Here is a 15,268-nt window from a genome sequence, read left to right on the forward strand (position 1 = left end):
TGGGAGCAAAGAAGGGATGGGCAGTACAGAAATGAACCATTTCTTGCTGGGTTGTTCTCTGTATTAAGATCTGCTACGCCCTGGCTAAGAAGCAGCCTCCAGAGGGTTTAAGGACCCATTCCACCCAGGAAAAAGCTGCGACCGTAGCGTTAGCACGTGGAGTTCCAATCCTGGATATCTGCCAGCCAGCAATGTGGGCATCCCTGCACTTTGCCAAATACCACTGCCTGGACAGTCAGGTTCGAAGGGGCGACATTTCACCCGTTAGGTCCTATAGGACCTTTTAGTCTGAAACATTGCCCGCAGCCCACCCCCAGGTCGATATGGCTTGGGTATCTAATCAAGGTAAGGAATCTGCAGCTAGAGATCTCTATCACATGAACAAGCTACTTACCTTTGGTAACACATTATCTGATAGAGAGACTATCTAGCTGCAGATTCCTTACACACACCCATGCCTCCCCTCTCTGCTGACTTCTTACTAGGGATAAGGAGATTCCTTTTTCAGGGCCCTAGTTTTGACATACATCACGCTAGTTCTTGTCATGGCTCTGTGCTTCTGGCATGGAAAGATATGACAAAAGTAACTGACATCCGCGGGTTTGTGAGGCACCTATATAGGGGGCCGTGACATCACTTTCTACGCTGACAATGCCAGGCGGAGCGGAATGGAGCCACCCAATAGAGCAAGCAAGGGGCATTTGCTCAGCAAAAGTTTCCGGAATCAGTCTGACACCTGGGAAAATAATCAAAGGTAAGGAATCTGTAACTAGATAGAGTATCTACCAGATAATGCGTTACCAAAGGTAAGTAACTTGTGTAGGAAGCTGGCCTGGTGTGTGGTGAGCACCTATTGGGTTATCACCTTATACCAGGTATCCCCTATTGGTGGGGTGTAGGCAGTGTGCAGGAAACCAGGGCTCTCTAGAGGTAGCTGTAGATGAGCAGCCAAGACTTATCCAGGAGACATGCAAAGCGTATGCAATACCACTACAGTCACACAGCACTTTCACACATGCAAGAACCCCTGGTGTTACAAAAATAAAGGTCATTTACTATGGTAACACAAATACTAAATATAGAATAATACACATTAGAAGTCAGTGATTTGCATTGAAAGCAATAGAAAATAGTAAAAACAGTGGAAAATAGTGAAGGCCCTATGGGGAGACCAAACCATATACTAAGTAAGTGGAATGCTAAAAGCAGTCGCCCACCCAAGGAAGTGGAATTGGTGCAGGGGAGCTAAAGGAACGAGGAACCCAAAATTTAAGTACCAGGGTGCCCCCCAGCGACCAATAGAGAAGAGGTAAGTGCCTAGTTTTCCCCCAAACCTACAGGCTAACTTTGGAAAAGGACTGTGAAAGACCCAGACCAGACTGGGTGAAACCAATGTGAATCCTGACAGAAGAGGCCTGCAAAAGAAGGGGACCAAGTCCAGTTCAAGTTGGAGTGTCCGGTTGTGACTGGGGCCACTACCCACCCTTCTGGGGATGCAGGACCAGGTCGACGGTGGAGACATGGAGTCAGCTTGCAGCACCAGAGCAGGAAAGGAGTTCCAGAAGTGATGCAGGCGATGTCCCATGATAAAAGGAGAGTTACAGTCAGTCAGTGGTGTTGGAAAACCACCAACAAGCCTTGTCAAACACAAAAGTCACAGATGAAGAGTTGCAGAGCTTCTGGGGACCAGTAAGGTCCAGGGGAACTCAACAAACGGACGGGAGTCCCAGGTGGCCCTCAGCAGTGAGGAGAGCCGAAAGACGAGGATGCAGGCCCCACAAGAAAATCACAGGCACAGGAGTCGCAGTGACTCAACCCAAAAAGAGGAGTCCCAGGCAACCCTCAGCAGTGAGGTGAGTCAGAAGTCGAAGAGGCAGCCCCACAGGTAGCTCACAGGCAGCAGGCACAGAAGTTGCAGTGAGGCCCACTCAGCTCACCTAGAGAGGAGTCCCATGTCGCTGGAGCAGCAGGCAGGAGACTGGGTTTTGCAGGGAAGAGTGCTGGAGGCCGGGGCTATCCGAAGCCTGAAGATTCCTTGGAAGAGGAGCCAACAAGCCTTGGTAGCTGCAAGAGTTGCGGTGCACACGGGTACTGTCCTGAAAGGAGAGGCAAGGGCTCCCAAGTTGGACAGCTGGTAAAGAGGAGCCCTCCAGACCACCACCTGTGGTGCAGGATCCACACAGATCTGCAGGAGAGAAGATCCACGCAGCCAGACGATGTTGCAGTCGTTGCCTGTGGATGAAGGGGAGTGACTCCTTCACTCCAAGGGAAATTCCTTCTTAATTCTTGTGCAGGGTGAAGACTCGCCACCCTCAGAGGATGCACAGCTGGGGAAATGTTACAGTTGCGGGAAGGAGCCACAGAAACACTGTTGCAGGAGGGGAGTTGTTGCTGAAGTTGCAGCTTGATGGTTCCTGGAGAGTCCAGTTGCAGTCCCAGTGGCCAGAAGATGATATAAACGATACAGAGGAGTCCTGCTGGAATATTGCACGTTGAATCTGAGGACCCACCCAAGAGGAGACCATAAATGGCCCAGGAAGGGGGATTGGTTACCTAGCAGGGTGACCACCTATCAGGAGGTGGCCGTGATGTCACCTACCTGACCTGGCCACTCAGATGCTCCCAGGGTCCTCTGTTCACCTTGGATTCAAGATGGCAGAATCAAGTGGCCACCTGGAGGAGCTCTAGGCACCACCCCTAGGGTGGTGATGGACAGTGGAGTGGTCACTCCCCTTCCCTTTGTCCAGTTTAGCGAAAGCAGGGACCAGGGGTTCCTGGACTAGTGCAAACCGGTTTATGCAAGGAGGGCAACAAATGTGCCCTTCAAAGCATACCAGTGGCTTGGGGAGGCTACCCCTAGCCATGTAACACCTATTTCCAAGGGAGAGGGTGTTACCTCTCTCTCCCACAGGAAATGCTTTGTTCTGCCCTCCTTTGCCTGAGCTGGTCAAGCAGCAGGAGGGTAGGAACCTGTCTGTGGGGTAGAAGCAGCACGGGCTGCCCGGGAAACCCCAGAAAACTGGTAGGAGCAGTCCTGGGGGTCCTCTAAGGAGCCCCCAGAGTGCATGGAATCATACAACCAATACTGGCAACAGTATTGGGGCATGATTCTGACGTGTTTGATACCAAATATGCCCAGGTACGGAGCTACCATTATGTAGCCGGACAGAGGTTGCGACCTGTGGCCAGTACATGGGTAAAATGGCTTCCCTGCACTTGCAAAGTCCAGTGCAATGGAGCTGGAGTTCATAGGGGCGCCTCTGCTCTTGCAGGGGTACCCTCACAGACAGGTACCTGTACCCTGCATTTTGGGTTAAGAGGGCCTACCATAGGGGTGACTCTCAGTTGCCTGGTGCAGTGATCTGTGGTGAAAGGGTGCATGCACCTTTTGGCTCAGGCTGCAATGGCAGTCCTGCAGACACATTTTACATGGGGTCCTGTGGGTAACACAATACATGCTGCAGCCCATCGGGAACCCCTGGTGCCCCAATGCCCTGGGTACCTAGGTGCCAAATACTAGGGCCTTATAAGTGGGCACCAGTATGCCAATTGTGAAGTGTGCAAAGTCCTAAGCAACCACATTTAGAGGGAGAGAGCACAATCACTGGGGTCCTGGTTAGGAAGATCCCAGTGAAAACTTTCAAAACAAACTGACAGCAGGCAAGAAGTGGAGGTAACCATGCCAAAAAGAGGGTAGTTTCCTACATATTGGCCACAGTCCTCCAAACTAACATGGAGGATCCTGCAGGGAGGGGGTCACTTCAGCTCTGGACACCTTAGGGGTGATCACTCCTCCCTGTTTTACCTAATGTTCCAGCTGGACTTGCTGCTAAAAGTGGGGCTTCATCTGGGGTGCAGGCATCTTCCACTAGCTGGAGTGCCCTGGGGCATTGTAACAGGAGGGCCTGTGCCTTTTAGGCTCACTGCCAAGTGTTTCAGTTCCTGCAGGAGGGAGGTGTGGAGCACCTCCACCCAGAGCAGGCTTTGTTTCTGACCCTAGAGAACACAAAGGCCCTCACACTGTGGGGTCAGAAACTTGTCTGCTAGTGGCAGGCTGACACAGACCGGTCAGCCCTACACTAGAGGGTTGGGTAAAATACAGGGGGCATCTCTGAGATGCCCTCTGTGTGCTTTTTACATTAAATCCAACTCCTGCATCAGTGTGGGTTTATTGTGCTGAGAAGTTTAATACTAAACTTCCCAGCCTTCGATAAAGCCATCATGGAGCTGTGGAGTTCTTAATGACAAACTCCCAGCCCATGTACTTAATATGGCCACACTGTACTTACAATGTCTAAGAAATGACTTAGACACTGCAGGGGCATATTGCTCATGCAGCTATGCCCTCCTCTGTGGTATAGTGCACCCTGCCTTAGGGCTGCACGGCCTGCTAGAGGGGTGAGTTACCTATGCCACAGGCAGTGTTTTGTGGGCATGGCACCCGGAGAGGGATGCCATGTTGTCTTTGCCGTTTTCTCCCCACCAACACACTCAGTCTGCAATGGCAGCATGCATGTGTTTGGTGAGGGGTCATTTAGGGTGGCACAACACATGCTGCAGCCCTTAGTGACCCTCCCTGGTCACAGGGCCCGTGGTACCACTGGGACCTTATACAAGGAACTTATCTGTGTGCCGATTGTGGAAACAATGGTACAGTTTTATGGAAAGAACACTGGTGCTGGGGTCTGGTTAGCAGGATCCCAGCACACACACACAGTCAAGTTTGCATCAGATATCGGGCAAATAGTGGGGGGTAACTGCAGCAAGGACCAGTTTATTACATCTCCCATCTCCAGACTACAGGGGACCTCCTGCATTCGCTAGGGTTCACTATAAATGTGTAGACGTCACACATGACTCCTTCTCAGACTCTTCCTCTCATTGGAGCAGTTCTGGACACTGTGCAGTTTCGGGCTTATCCTACCGAGCAGCAAGTCCAGGATATTCAGGTTAAGATACTGATGTTGCAGCCTCTACCCTGCATTTTAGTGAGAATGAGACTGCTGCTTCTATGCCTCGTGGCCTCCTGCATCCTGCTTTGGAATCATGCCAGATGGCATATGCAGGCTGTGCAGTGAGACCTGAAGTTCCAGTGGGCACAGCATCAGGGGAATCTCTCCGACATGGTCCAGATCTCAGATAGAACTGCAAAAGATCTGCAGTAGTGGCTTATGAACAGCGATTGGGTCAGAGGCAGGCTCCTCTCACTTTCCTAGCCAGATCTGACAGTAGTCACAGATGGGACAGTAGTGACAGATGGTGCGGCCATCTAGGGGAGCAGGGCTTGAAGGCGCTCCGGAGGGGTCGGCCCTCTCGAACACGAGGCGCATGACCTCGTGGAAGTCTTTCAACTGAGCGAGTGTCGCTCCGGCTCCCGGAAGTGGATGAGGCACAGAGTCGGACCTGGCAACTGCTCTACAGAGCCATGCCTCGAACGCTGATGTTCCTCACTCGTCTCGACGGACAAGAAGAAGTCGAAGTCCACTTAGATGACGACTTCTTGTGCCTCTTCCCCGAATGTCCTGAGGAGCTTGAGTGTGACGAAGAGAACTTAGGGCTCTTGGAGCCCCTTTAACCTTTTCCCGATCGGGACTGAGATCTCCCAGGAATCGCACCAGCTGGCGTCGATCGCTGGGCCGCAAGCAGCTTTAGGATACAGCTCCCTCAAAGCTTTCGGCACCATGGTCCGGTAGTGCGAGCACTACTTCGAGTCATGGTTGCGCTTGCGACACCATAGACAGACCGGATGGGGGTCCGTAACTGACATGGCGCAGTGATAGGCACCACACAGCTTGAAACCTGCCTTCCTAGAAGATATATTTGAAACACCTTCAAAAATAGCTCACACAAATAAAAAAATAAAAACCTGTATAAAAGAGACAGAAGGTAGCTCTTCTTCGTATCAGTCCTAACTGGCACAGAAAGACAAAAACTGACATCCATGTGCCTATATAGGTGACCGCGACGTCACTTCCGGCACCAGTGACGCTAGAGTGCAGAACCGAGCCAAGCCACCCCGACAGCACGCAGGAGTACAGCTCACGTTAAAGTTTTCGAATCCAGTCTGATGCCTGGGAAATTCAAAGGTAAGGAATCTGCAGCTAAATATTGTCTCTACCAGATAATGCGTTACCGTGGGTAACTTGTTCTTCAGGTAAAATTCCCTAAAGACAAACTCAATAATGCCTTGTGTATGCTATATACACATTTTGAACATTTGTATGTGCCTTTGTTAAGGTTTGAGAAAATGTTTCCATATCGTTGATCAGCCCCTATCCGTCTTATGAATAGAAACATTTTAACTGTGGAATTGTGGTTTGCATTCCCTCAAAACTCTCACAGGACCAGGGACCGGCAAGGCACTTAATGACCCAACAGAGGAGGGAAGTGGAAATCTTCAGATCAAGTGATTGCGTAGAGTGTTCCAGACCATATCTGTTTCTTCAGTCTGTTTCTTCAGTGTGTCTGCAGTTCCAAGCTGGTGGCAACTTTAAGATTGGAGAAAAAGGGAAAGGGCTCAATCATGTAACACCACATGAACACCATGTTTAATCCTACCTGTCATGGGGCAACCTCTGGTCTTAGTAAAGTCTAGTGGAGTTCCCTTGATGCTGGCCTGCCGTAGGATGAGCACTGCAGCAAAGCTAAGGATGGCCTAAAACATCAAGATGCCGTGCTGAGTGACTCTTTGTCATTCATAGCATGACAATTGGCAATCCTTCTTGCAGTTGCAAAGGTTGCATCAGCTGAGCTGTATACTTAGTGCAGGCAGCCCAGGGAGCAGCACATCCTTATGAGAGTTACAGATACAGCTTGTGAAAAGAAATTGCCCATTGATTTGTCAGTGGCTGTGGCCCTGTTTGGGCATTTGTCTTTTACACATATGCACTATTCAATTCTCCGGGTTCACCATCTCTCCCTCATAGATGCCAATGGATTTCAAGAATTTGGAAGCTACACTCAACTTTACTGGCTATTACACACTGCTATGAAGGAAGTTCAGAGGTTGCTTGGTTTTATTAACTGGTGCACATGATTAATGAATCACCACTTCTCTGACATGTTTTCCCTAAATACACAGTTGTTGTGGGAAGGGGTCCTATTTCAGCGGACCACAGAAGTTGAACCGTTGCTCCAGAAGCTTCAAAAACCGTTCACATCCGCTTTAGTTTACTCCAACTTGATAAAGAACAGTCTTTATTCATCAAAGCAGACGCTTCGCAGGTCGCTGTTGTGGAGTGTACTGTCCAATAGACTACAAGACTGATTGTTGCACTGTGAGCAAAGACATGATGAACTGAAGTGCAGCCCATAGCAATTACCAATTGCTGAGATTACTGCAAGCATTCCACTCTTATTTTTTTTGTTTACTCTAACTGGACAGTTTTTTTCAGTGTGGTTTTCTCCCTGAATCTAGCTCCTGCACAGCAACCTTACACCTTCCCTGATAAAGGGCGGATGGCTATAAAGACCAGATTCCTAGAATGAATATATCACTCCCCTCTAACAAAACATTAAATATGAATTTTCAGCCGCCATCCCAATTAAAAATTGTTACCATCTGCAAATGCTTTCTGACAGGTAATTGTTTTTAACAACTACCATTTCCTCATCACATACTGCTCAAGACAAAAAAAAAACATCAAAATGAGCGCACTGTGTAGGCTAGGTCATCTGGACCCAATGCGCTCTTACACCTTAAACCCCTGTTCTAGCTAAGACAACAGTAGTAGGTCTTGTTCCTCCTGATGGTTTATCTGCAGCAAGTACAACTGGCTTCCCAAAAGGCACTAGCTTGGCTGCAAGATGGAAATTCTCAGGACTGTTTTTTTTTTTTTACACATCATGCTTTGTATGTGCTTACGCTGACTTTACAAGATCAGGAGTTACATTCATGTAATTTCTCACCAGTGGCTGAACATGCTGGAGAAAGGGATGCAGTGGATTTTGTGTTGCCACTACCACACTTAGATCGTAAGTTTCTAGATGTCAGGAGTTTTCACAGAAAATCAGCAATAATGTTACTGGAGTTTTTTTTTTTTAAAGCAAAAACTAATTTCGGAAAATGTATTTTACCTCATTCGGTTTTCGAAGAGAGTGATGCAAAATGAGTAGGTATTTCTAAACATTAAAAAGTGAGTATTTGCACATTTAATGAAGATCTTTTGCTGCCTGTCCTTCTCCGGCCGTAAAAATAACCTGCCTTTGTAAAGGATCGGAGACAAAAGTGCTTAGGTAGAAAAAATCTTAAGACAAAACAATTATTTGGCCATTGTTTACAACCAAGTTGTTCTGCCTACTGCTTTGAGTCTGTTCATGTTCTACATTTTGTTCATTGTTTAACTTGTTTCTTTCCTAAGCACCATTTATCCCAATTTCTGCACATATTTTTGTGTTTGAGCATGGTCTCCTTTGAACCGTACCTGGGTTCTGTTTTTGATCTTTCTTCCCCTCATCAACCCCAACAACAAGATGTGGTGACAGTAACAATGCGTAGGATTGGTGTTTTTGTTTAGTCAGACAAAATTACATTGTGTATTTTCCCAATGTGAATGCAATGTTGCTCAAAATAAGCGTAATGCAGCATAAGTTTACATTTCTGAAATAGAGACATTTTATTAACTTTCAAAACTAGGTTGAAACTAATTCCTCCGATTCTATCAATGTTTCTTCTTTTATACAGTTTCTTCATGTTTGCAACTAATCAATGAAAAAAGTGGGCGAACAATAGGTGAGCGTAGAGAAGTCTGTATTTCAAAAGGTTAGATAAAACTTTTAATACAGTAATAAATAATTTGCAACTATGGGAGAAATCGCCTTCTCAGAACTCACAGAATATTTAAAACATGTAAATTTGAAAAATATATTGCGGAAAATGTGTACGCCTGTATATGCAGGGCGTATATATGATGTTGACCTGGCCAGAACGATCTTTACTGCTTTTCTGAGAATGTGATAACTCAACATCAACATCATTGTTCATTGTATACCCTCCACCCTTCATTTGCCATTATACAAAAATAATTTGGTCACCAAGGCAAAATATACTGCCCAAATACTGGGAACATCCCATAACACCAGTGTCCTACCACTTTCGCACATCTCCAGTTTAAATGGTGTGCCACAGTGGTATGTTTAAAAGGACAACTAGATAAAAAGGGCAACCTCCAGTAATTCTGAGTGTTTTTGCAAGATACATTTAATACTCCAACATAAGATGGCTGCAGTTATTAACCATGGCCAGGTTACCATCCATGGAGACCTATCATTATAACAAAAGTGGGCCAACATTTTTATATTTCAGTTTGTTTTGTAATAGAGTGATCCACATCAACATTATAAGAGAACACATTATATGTAGTATATTCATGTGCCTACACAGTACATTATTGTTTATACAATCTGCTCTAATTTTCTACCATCAGTATCTAGTTTCATACTGGGGTTCCAATGTCATTTGAAGCAAGGTTGGTTATTAGTATTTCCATGCCTTCCCCGGCCGTTCTAAAAACATTTCTTGGTAACACGTTTACATCAAGCACATTTTTTTTTGGATTGTGCCCTCGTTTGTAGTCCAGCTTTAGGTTTTACTCATAAATAGCTTTATCTTTATTTGAGATCATACAACAGGTTTTGATAAGAACTCCACCATGTTGTATGTATAGCTTTTCCTTCTTCTAGGCTATAATTATATCAAAAGAGGATTTGTTGTCCCCTCAGTGGACTTGCATTAGTCTGATACAACATTTTATTGTAGACTCTTCTTACATATAAATCTGCTTCACCAGTTCCTGTCTTTCATTTTGGATCCATGTGCAGCTCTGTTTCCCCTGTTAACTTTTCAGTGATCTTTAGGGCAACATTTACATGTATTCCGTTTGTATTTCCACCTTAAAGATATTTCTTCTAGTAGTAGAAAGTAGATTTTCTGTTTTGCTTCATTGTTGTATAACACATCATGGCATAATGTTTAATCTTCAAACCTATATGAAAATCTCTTCACATGAACAGATTTGGAAATAGCCTTATATCTTGTTTTTGTATACCTTTTTATTCATGTTTTTGAACTGTGTATTCTTGTATGCATACACCCACTGATGGTTAAGTTGCATGTGTTGTGTACTCTCTCGTTATTAAAATTGCTCTTACAATGCATATTTACTGTTTTTCATTGCACGTTCATGTGCCAGTACCCACAACAGTTTCTCATCTGAATGACTATAATAATGTAAAACAAATCAAGTGTTGTGTTTTTCACAGATCTGTAATTTACAGTCTGTCTAATTGCATTATTTTTTGCCAATCCATTTATTGTCAGAATTTTAACCACTATTTCATGTAAACTCTTCGGTTCCCGCATGTCAGTACATAAAAATCACACTTGACTTTGTTGGAAGTAATTGTTTTGGTAATCTCCCTGTACACATTTTAGCCTTCATAAAATGACAATGCTCCCTGTATTAAATATGTATTACATGCTTAGCTCACTTCACATTAACCATTTTAACCTTTGCCAATATCTCAATATTCTTCTGGAATCATTATTCTCGCTCCTGCTGATAGTGATCTGCTTTGCAGACTTTCAAAACTGCCCACCTTTGTACTTGAACACAGGTATTAACATACAAAAGAGGATGTTGACCAGATCTACTCTCGTCCTGATAGGAGTCCTTACCAACCACTTACAGGCAACATTAAATTTCCTCATTGAGCACAACATATTTTTTAAAGAAAAAAAGTCTCCATCCTTCTCACCTCACCTTTGTCCAATAACTGGTAACTCTTAAGAAATCTTGTTGAGAGTTCTGCCTCGGGCATATCACAACCTATCGAACTAACATGAATTCTGCTCTGGCAGAGTCACCAAAGCAGCATTAATTAGCACATGGGATCGCATCAAAGCTGCTGTTGTTACTTGGTCTCCCTTCTGCATTCAGTTCTCTTTGTTGCTTCAGTGGCTTGAAAACCTGTGAATCCAAAGAACTGTCCTTACTCCTGATTACTAACAAAGCAAACATAGTCTCACATCCTCCTTTTTCCTCTGCAACATTCCCCTCCACAACCGGAGTTCCTCTGGGCGATTCAGTTGGCCCACTTTCCTTCAGTTTGCCTTATGTCACCACCTGATTTGATCACCTCCTTCACCCTCTACTATTGTGATGTCAATTACATTTGCATGCAAATCATATAACTTGTTGACCACTGGATGGTGTCTAAAAAGTTGAGCCAAACACATCTGAGACCAGATACTTGTGTCCTTTCTACCAACAACCACCTTCCACCTTAAGGCCTCAAAAACTAGGCCCGAGTCAAGTAAAAAAATATCTAGAGTTGATCATGAACTACTATCTTGTGTTCACATCACAAGTAGATCTGCTTTCCAAATGACATCCCCAAAATGAGATTTCTGTGTAAATATTTCATCTACAGAGGCTTCACACAGAAACTCTAAGCCACCATCACTCTAGTGCCATATCACCTGAACTATGCCATTGGACTATATCTCAGGTCAGTTCCTACTTTGTAGATTACAGAGTCCAGAATGCAGCTGCCAGGCATTCTTTCAATTTACCGTTCTAGACACAAATTACCAGTGCTCAAGCCTTCACTCAAGCAACCAGCAAATAGACGCATCACCTTTAAATACTGTGCATTGCTGTTCATGGTGATGGGTCACTGTACCTTCACTATAAATTTTGCACCTATCATCAAACTAAACAGCCACACATTTCAACATCACTCTCTTCAGAATGTCTGAAATGGTGGAAACACCTCTGTCTTGCCCTCTAAACACTAGAACATGATGCATACTAGAAAGATCCTCACCTTAAATTTTGTAGAGCACACAGTGTCTTCCAAACATCCTAGCTGTAAGATACAGATACCAAAAACGGTAATTACCTACATGCCCAACTTCTTCTGCTCTCATGTTTCACTGTGATGCATTATAGTAAGTGAGGCACCAGTCTGCCACCTCCTCTATGTAGGCCAGACTGGGACCCACACCTTTGCAACCATGCACTCAGAAACTGTGACAGGAATCCAATAGGAACGGGAGGGCTTTGAGCCTCGTCAGGGATATATAGCACTGTATAAATTGTTTGATGCAGTACATTACCTTTCTCAGTGCTCAGCAGGCAGAGATTACAAAGGGTTGGATGCATTTGGAAAGGTTTTTCAACTTGCAACCTGGCTTTTCGGGCATCTATTGAGAAGTGATTCTTAGTGTTCCACTCCTTTTTACCAGTTCCTTACCCATCAGAGTACATGAGACCTCATCCCTAAAAGTGGAGGTCTTGTGCATCTTGTCCCAAAACCAAATCACTTCATTATACCCACTGTGTCTTCCTTGTTCTGTGAATGGTTCTGTTGCACAAAAATGTAAGTGGGGTGGCAGTCTTATCTAGAGTCTTTGTAGCCCCAGGACCCACTATCTAGTTTATGTATGTATAACTGTGTTTTAAAATAAACTTGAGGAAATACCAATTTATCCGGGTTAAAGATTTATAGTCCGCATGGCCCTCATGCTTGCCAAGCGCGAAATCGCAATGCAGTGGGGTAGAGGGCGTTCACCCACATTCAAGAACTGGATTGATAGTTTGGTGTATTGTGATGCCACCAGCAAATTGTATGCTTTGCTCCAACCGCCAATATCCAGGCTGAAGGTGTATGGCAACCACTACTTGAATACCTGCTATTGGTGGGCAGCACATCCCAGGGCACAGAATCCACAGAACCAGTGGCCCTTTAATATGCTTCACCCTCCTTTCCTCCCTCCCATCACTCAACTGATCTCCCCCAGACCTCTCCAGACATACTTATACATAGTGGGTCTCTCCCCTTTAGCCTGGCTACCGCTTATTACATGCTGCTGTTTGAATATTGGGATCTCTTATAATACACAATATTACACTTCCTTGCAGAGAAACATGTTTTTTGTATTTGTTTTTCCTGTTACCTAGTTGGGAAATTTGAAAATGTGACTAGTTCACAACTACCACTCCTTTATTCTAGGTATAGCTGCAGCACCCCCGCTGAACAAGCTAATACCCTCCCTGCTCTATTCCTCATAGGTTGACTAATGTACCCCCTTCCAATGGTCATGATGCTATTTGTTTACCGACATAGACCTGTCATCCGTTATGCGCCTAGATGTGCCTCCCTCAATATGTCATCAATATGGTGTTGTGATTCAACATGTGTATATATAAATATATGTTATACCAGTGGCTGAGATTGATTCAAACATTCCAGTCATCACTTTCTGTATACTTTAGTGTGTCACCCTAAGTGGGACTTGTATGCCCAGATGTGGGTCTTGTGCACACATCACTAGAATTAAGCTAAGCCTGGCTGATAAGCATTAACTAGGCCGAAACTGATTCTAGGTTGCTTGTAGTCCGGTTTAAGAAGGACTTGGCCTGGAAGGGTGGGTTGACTGTTCGTGTTGCAGCCAGGGTGAAGACGGATTCGCAGATAGCAGGAACCAAAGTGAAGTGACATGGTGTGAAAAATAATGATGGACTGGGATGGGGTCTTGAGTATTTTCCATTGGCTGATATGCTAGCAGTCCATCCAGCACATTTCAGATAACTTAGTATGAAGGAACCCCAGCAGCTCCAAGAGGTTCTGCTTTACTGATGGGGGGAGAGGGGAAGAAATTTGGAGTTATGAGCACAATATGCAACCTAACTGCATTTGGTTTCGAGTGGAGAGTGATGGGAACATCCTTTTATGGGATGGATCTCTCTCCTACAAAGTTCCATCCTTATCACAGATGTTGCATGCTGTTCAGTGCTGTACTTTGTTTTGAAACCCCTCACACATTTTTAAATCTTGGCTGGACAGCGCATGTGCTGCTCTTCAAGACACGTAAAAAATCTGTAGACTTCAGCTCACCCATAAGCTTCCCTGCAAAGTCACTCTTATAATCCTTCGTTCCTGTTAGTCCATGGCATGCATGCATGATGCTTTTTCTTGTGCTTGGCTCTCCCCTAGAGCACAGCCCAAGTACTTTTGTCCATCACTGCTCCTGTTTTAGGAACTAATGTTTTCTTTCTCTTTGAGCAGTGCTCGAAGTACTTGTGTTTTCACTCGCTCCTAGTACTCGCACCTACCCACATCCCTGTCGCTTCTTTCCCTCCGCAGCCCTTGCTTATATTTCTTTATTCCCCCCATGCTCCGTTTCTTGACAGGAAACCAGAGACAAAGTTAGTTTCTTCTTTTAATGGTTGCAGATGCTCGTAATTTGAAGGGCATCACTGCAGACAAGCTGCTACTGCCGTGGACTAGCAGGAGAAATAGAACAACTTTATTTCTGCCACTCATGTCGATGCACGTTTAAGATAAACATGCTGCAGAAGTAGAGCAAAAGAAACCCACTGGCTCACTGAGTAAATATAGAGGACTTCACTAGCCACCTTTAATTACCATGCCTCCCAGCAGAGCTCCTTGAATCTTCAAAGCGGTAATAAATCCTACTGCCTGAGGCAGAAGTCATCTCAAGACCCCAGCACTCTTGTACGGCAGGCAGAAACAGCTGCTGGATGCCATAGTGCTGCTGCCCCTCGAGCGTGCGCACTGGAGTTCACAACAATACAATGCATGCAACATAATAAAACACCCGGGACACCATTTGTGGGTATAATATGTCGCAAGTTTATTGATTACACAGGTTGGGTTAGCTTACGGGCGATCCCGGTGTCGGAGATGAGTTCGTTAACGCTGGCCGACACCCATCCTGAGAAAGCTAGAGCTGTTCCGTCTGGTGTTCTTTGCACCAGCATACTTAGATTCTTACAGCTCTTTCCTTTATCGTGGTTTACCACTCTCCTCCTTTATTTATGTGTCATGCTCCTGAAAAGTCAGAGTGAAACCCAGGCCAGTCTCCACAGTTGCTCAGGATTCCAACTCTCCCTTGCGGGATTAAGGAGCGCCATCGCGTCATCCCAGGCCCCACCGTAAAGGCTCCCAGTGGCCGGAGGAATTGCTTTTGGCTCCAGGAATCACCATCTTGAGGTCTTTTTTAAATAATTTTAACGCTTTAGGATCACCCTGTAACTCCGCTTTGCGACGCCTTTATTCTTCTGCAAAGAAAGTCACGTTAACAAGTTTCTCTACAAACATGCTTATCCCCTTCTTCCTAATGCATCCAGCCCTGGTTTGCAACTGTTGTTGGGTGGGTGGGAGGGTATCGGTGTTCGTCAGAAGAGGCCCCAGCCCTGAGGGGGGGGGTGGGGGGGTCACCCTGTTTGAGACCTCCTGGCCT

At 45.4% G+C, this 15,268-nt stretch overlaps 1 protein-coding gene across 7 annotated transcripts in view; it reads left to right on the forward strand.

The window, feature by feature from the left end:
• Positions 1–15,268, forward strand: part of KATNB1 (katanin regulatory subunit B1) — a 434,067-nt gene that overhangs the window by 247,506 nt on the left and 171,293 nt on the right. For 4 of the 7 annotated variants that reach the window (XM_069217361.1, XM_069217360.1, XM_069217362.1 and 1 more), the window contains one exon: positions 8,684–8,731. The exons of the other annotated variants lie outside the window; for them this stretch is intronic. In XM_069217361.1, coding sequence (XP_069073462.1) covers positions 8,684–8,731 — 48 coding nt within the window. The remainder of the gene's footprint in view (positions 1–8,683; positions 8,732–15,268) is intronic. 7 annotated transcript variants of the gene reach the window in all.

The sequence above is a fragment of the Pleurodeles waltl genome, chromosome 12 (assembly GCF_031143425.1).
Source record: "Pleurodeles waltl isolate 20211129_DDA chromosome 12, aPleWal1.hap1.20221129, whole genome shotgun sequence".
Classification (NCBI taxonomy): Eukaryota; Metazoa; Chordata; class Amphibia; order Caudata; family Salamandridae; genus Pleurodeles; species Pleurodeles waltl.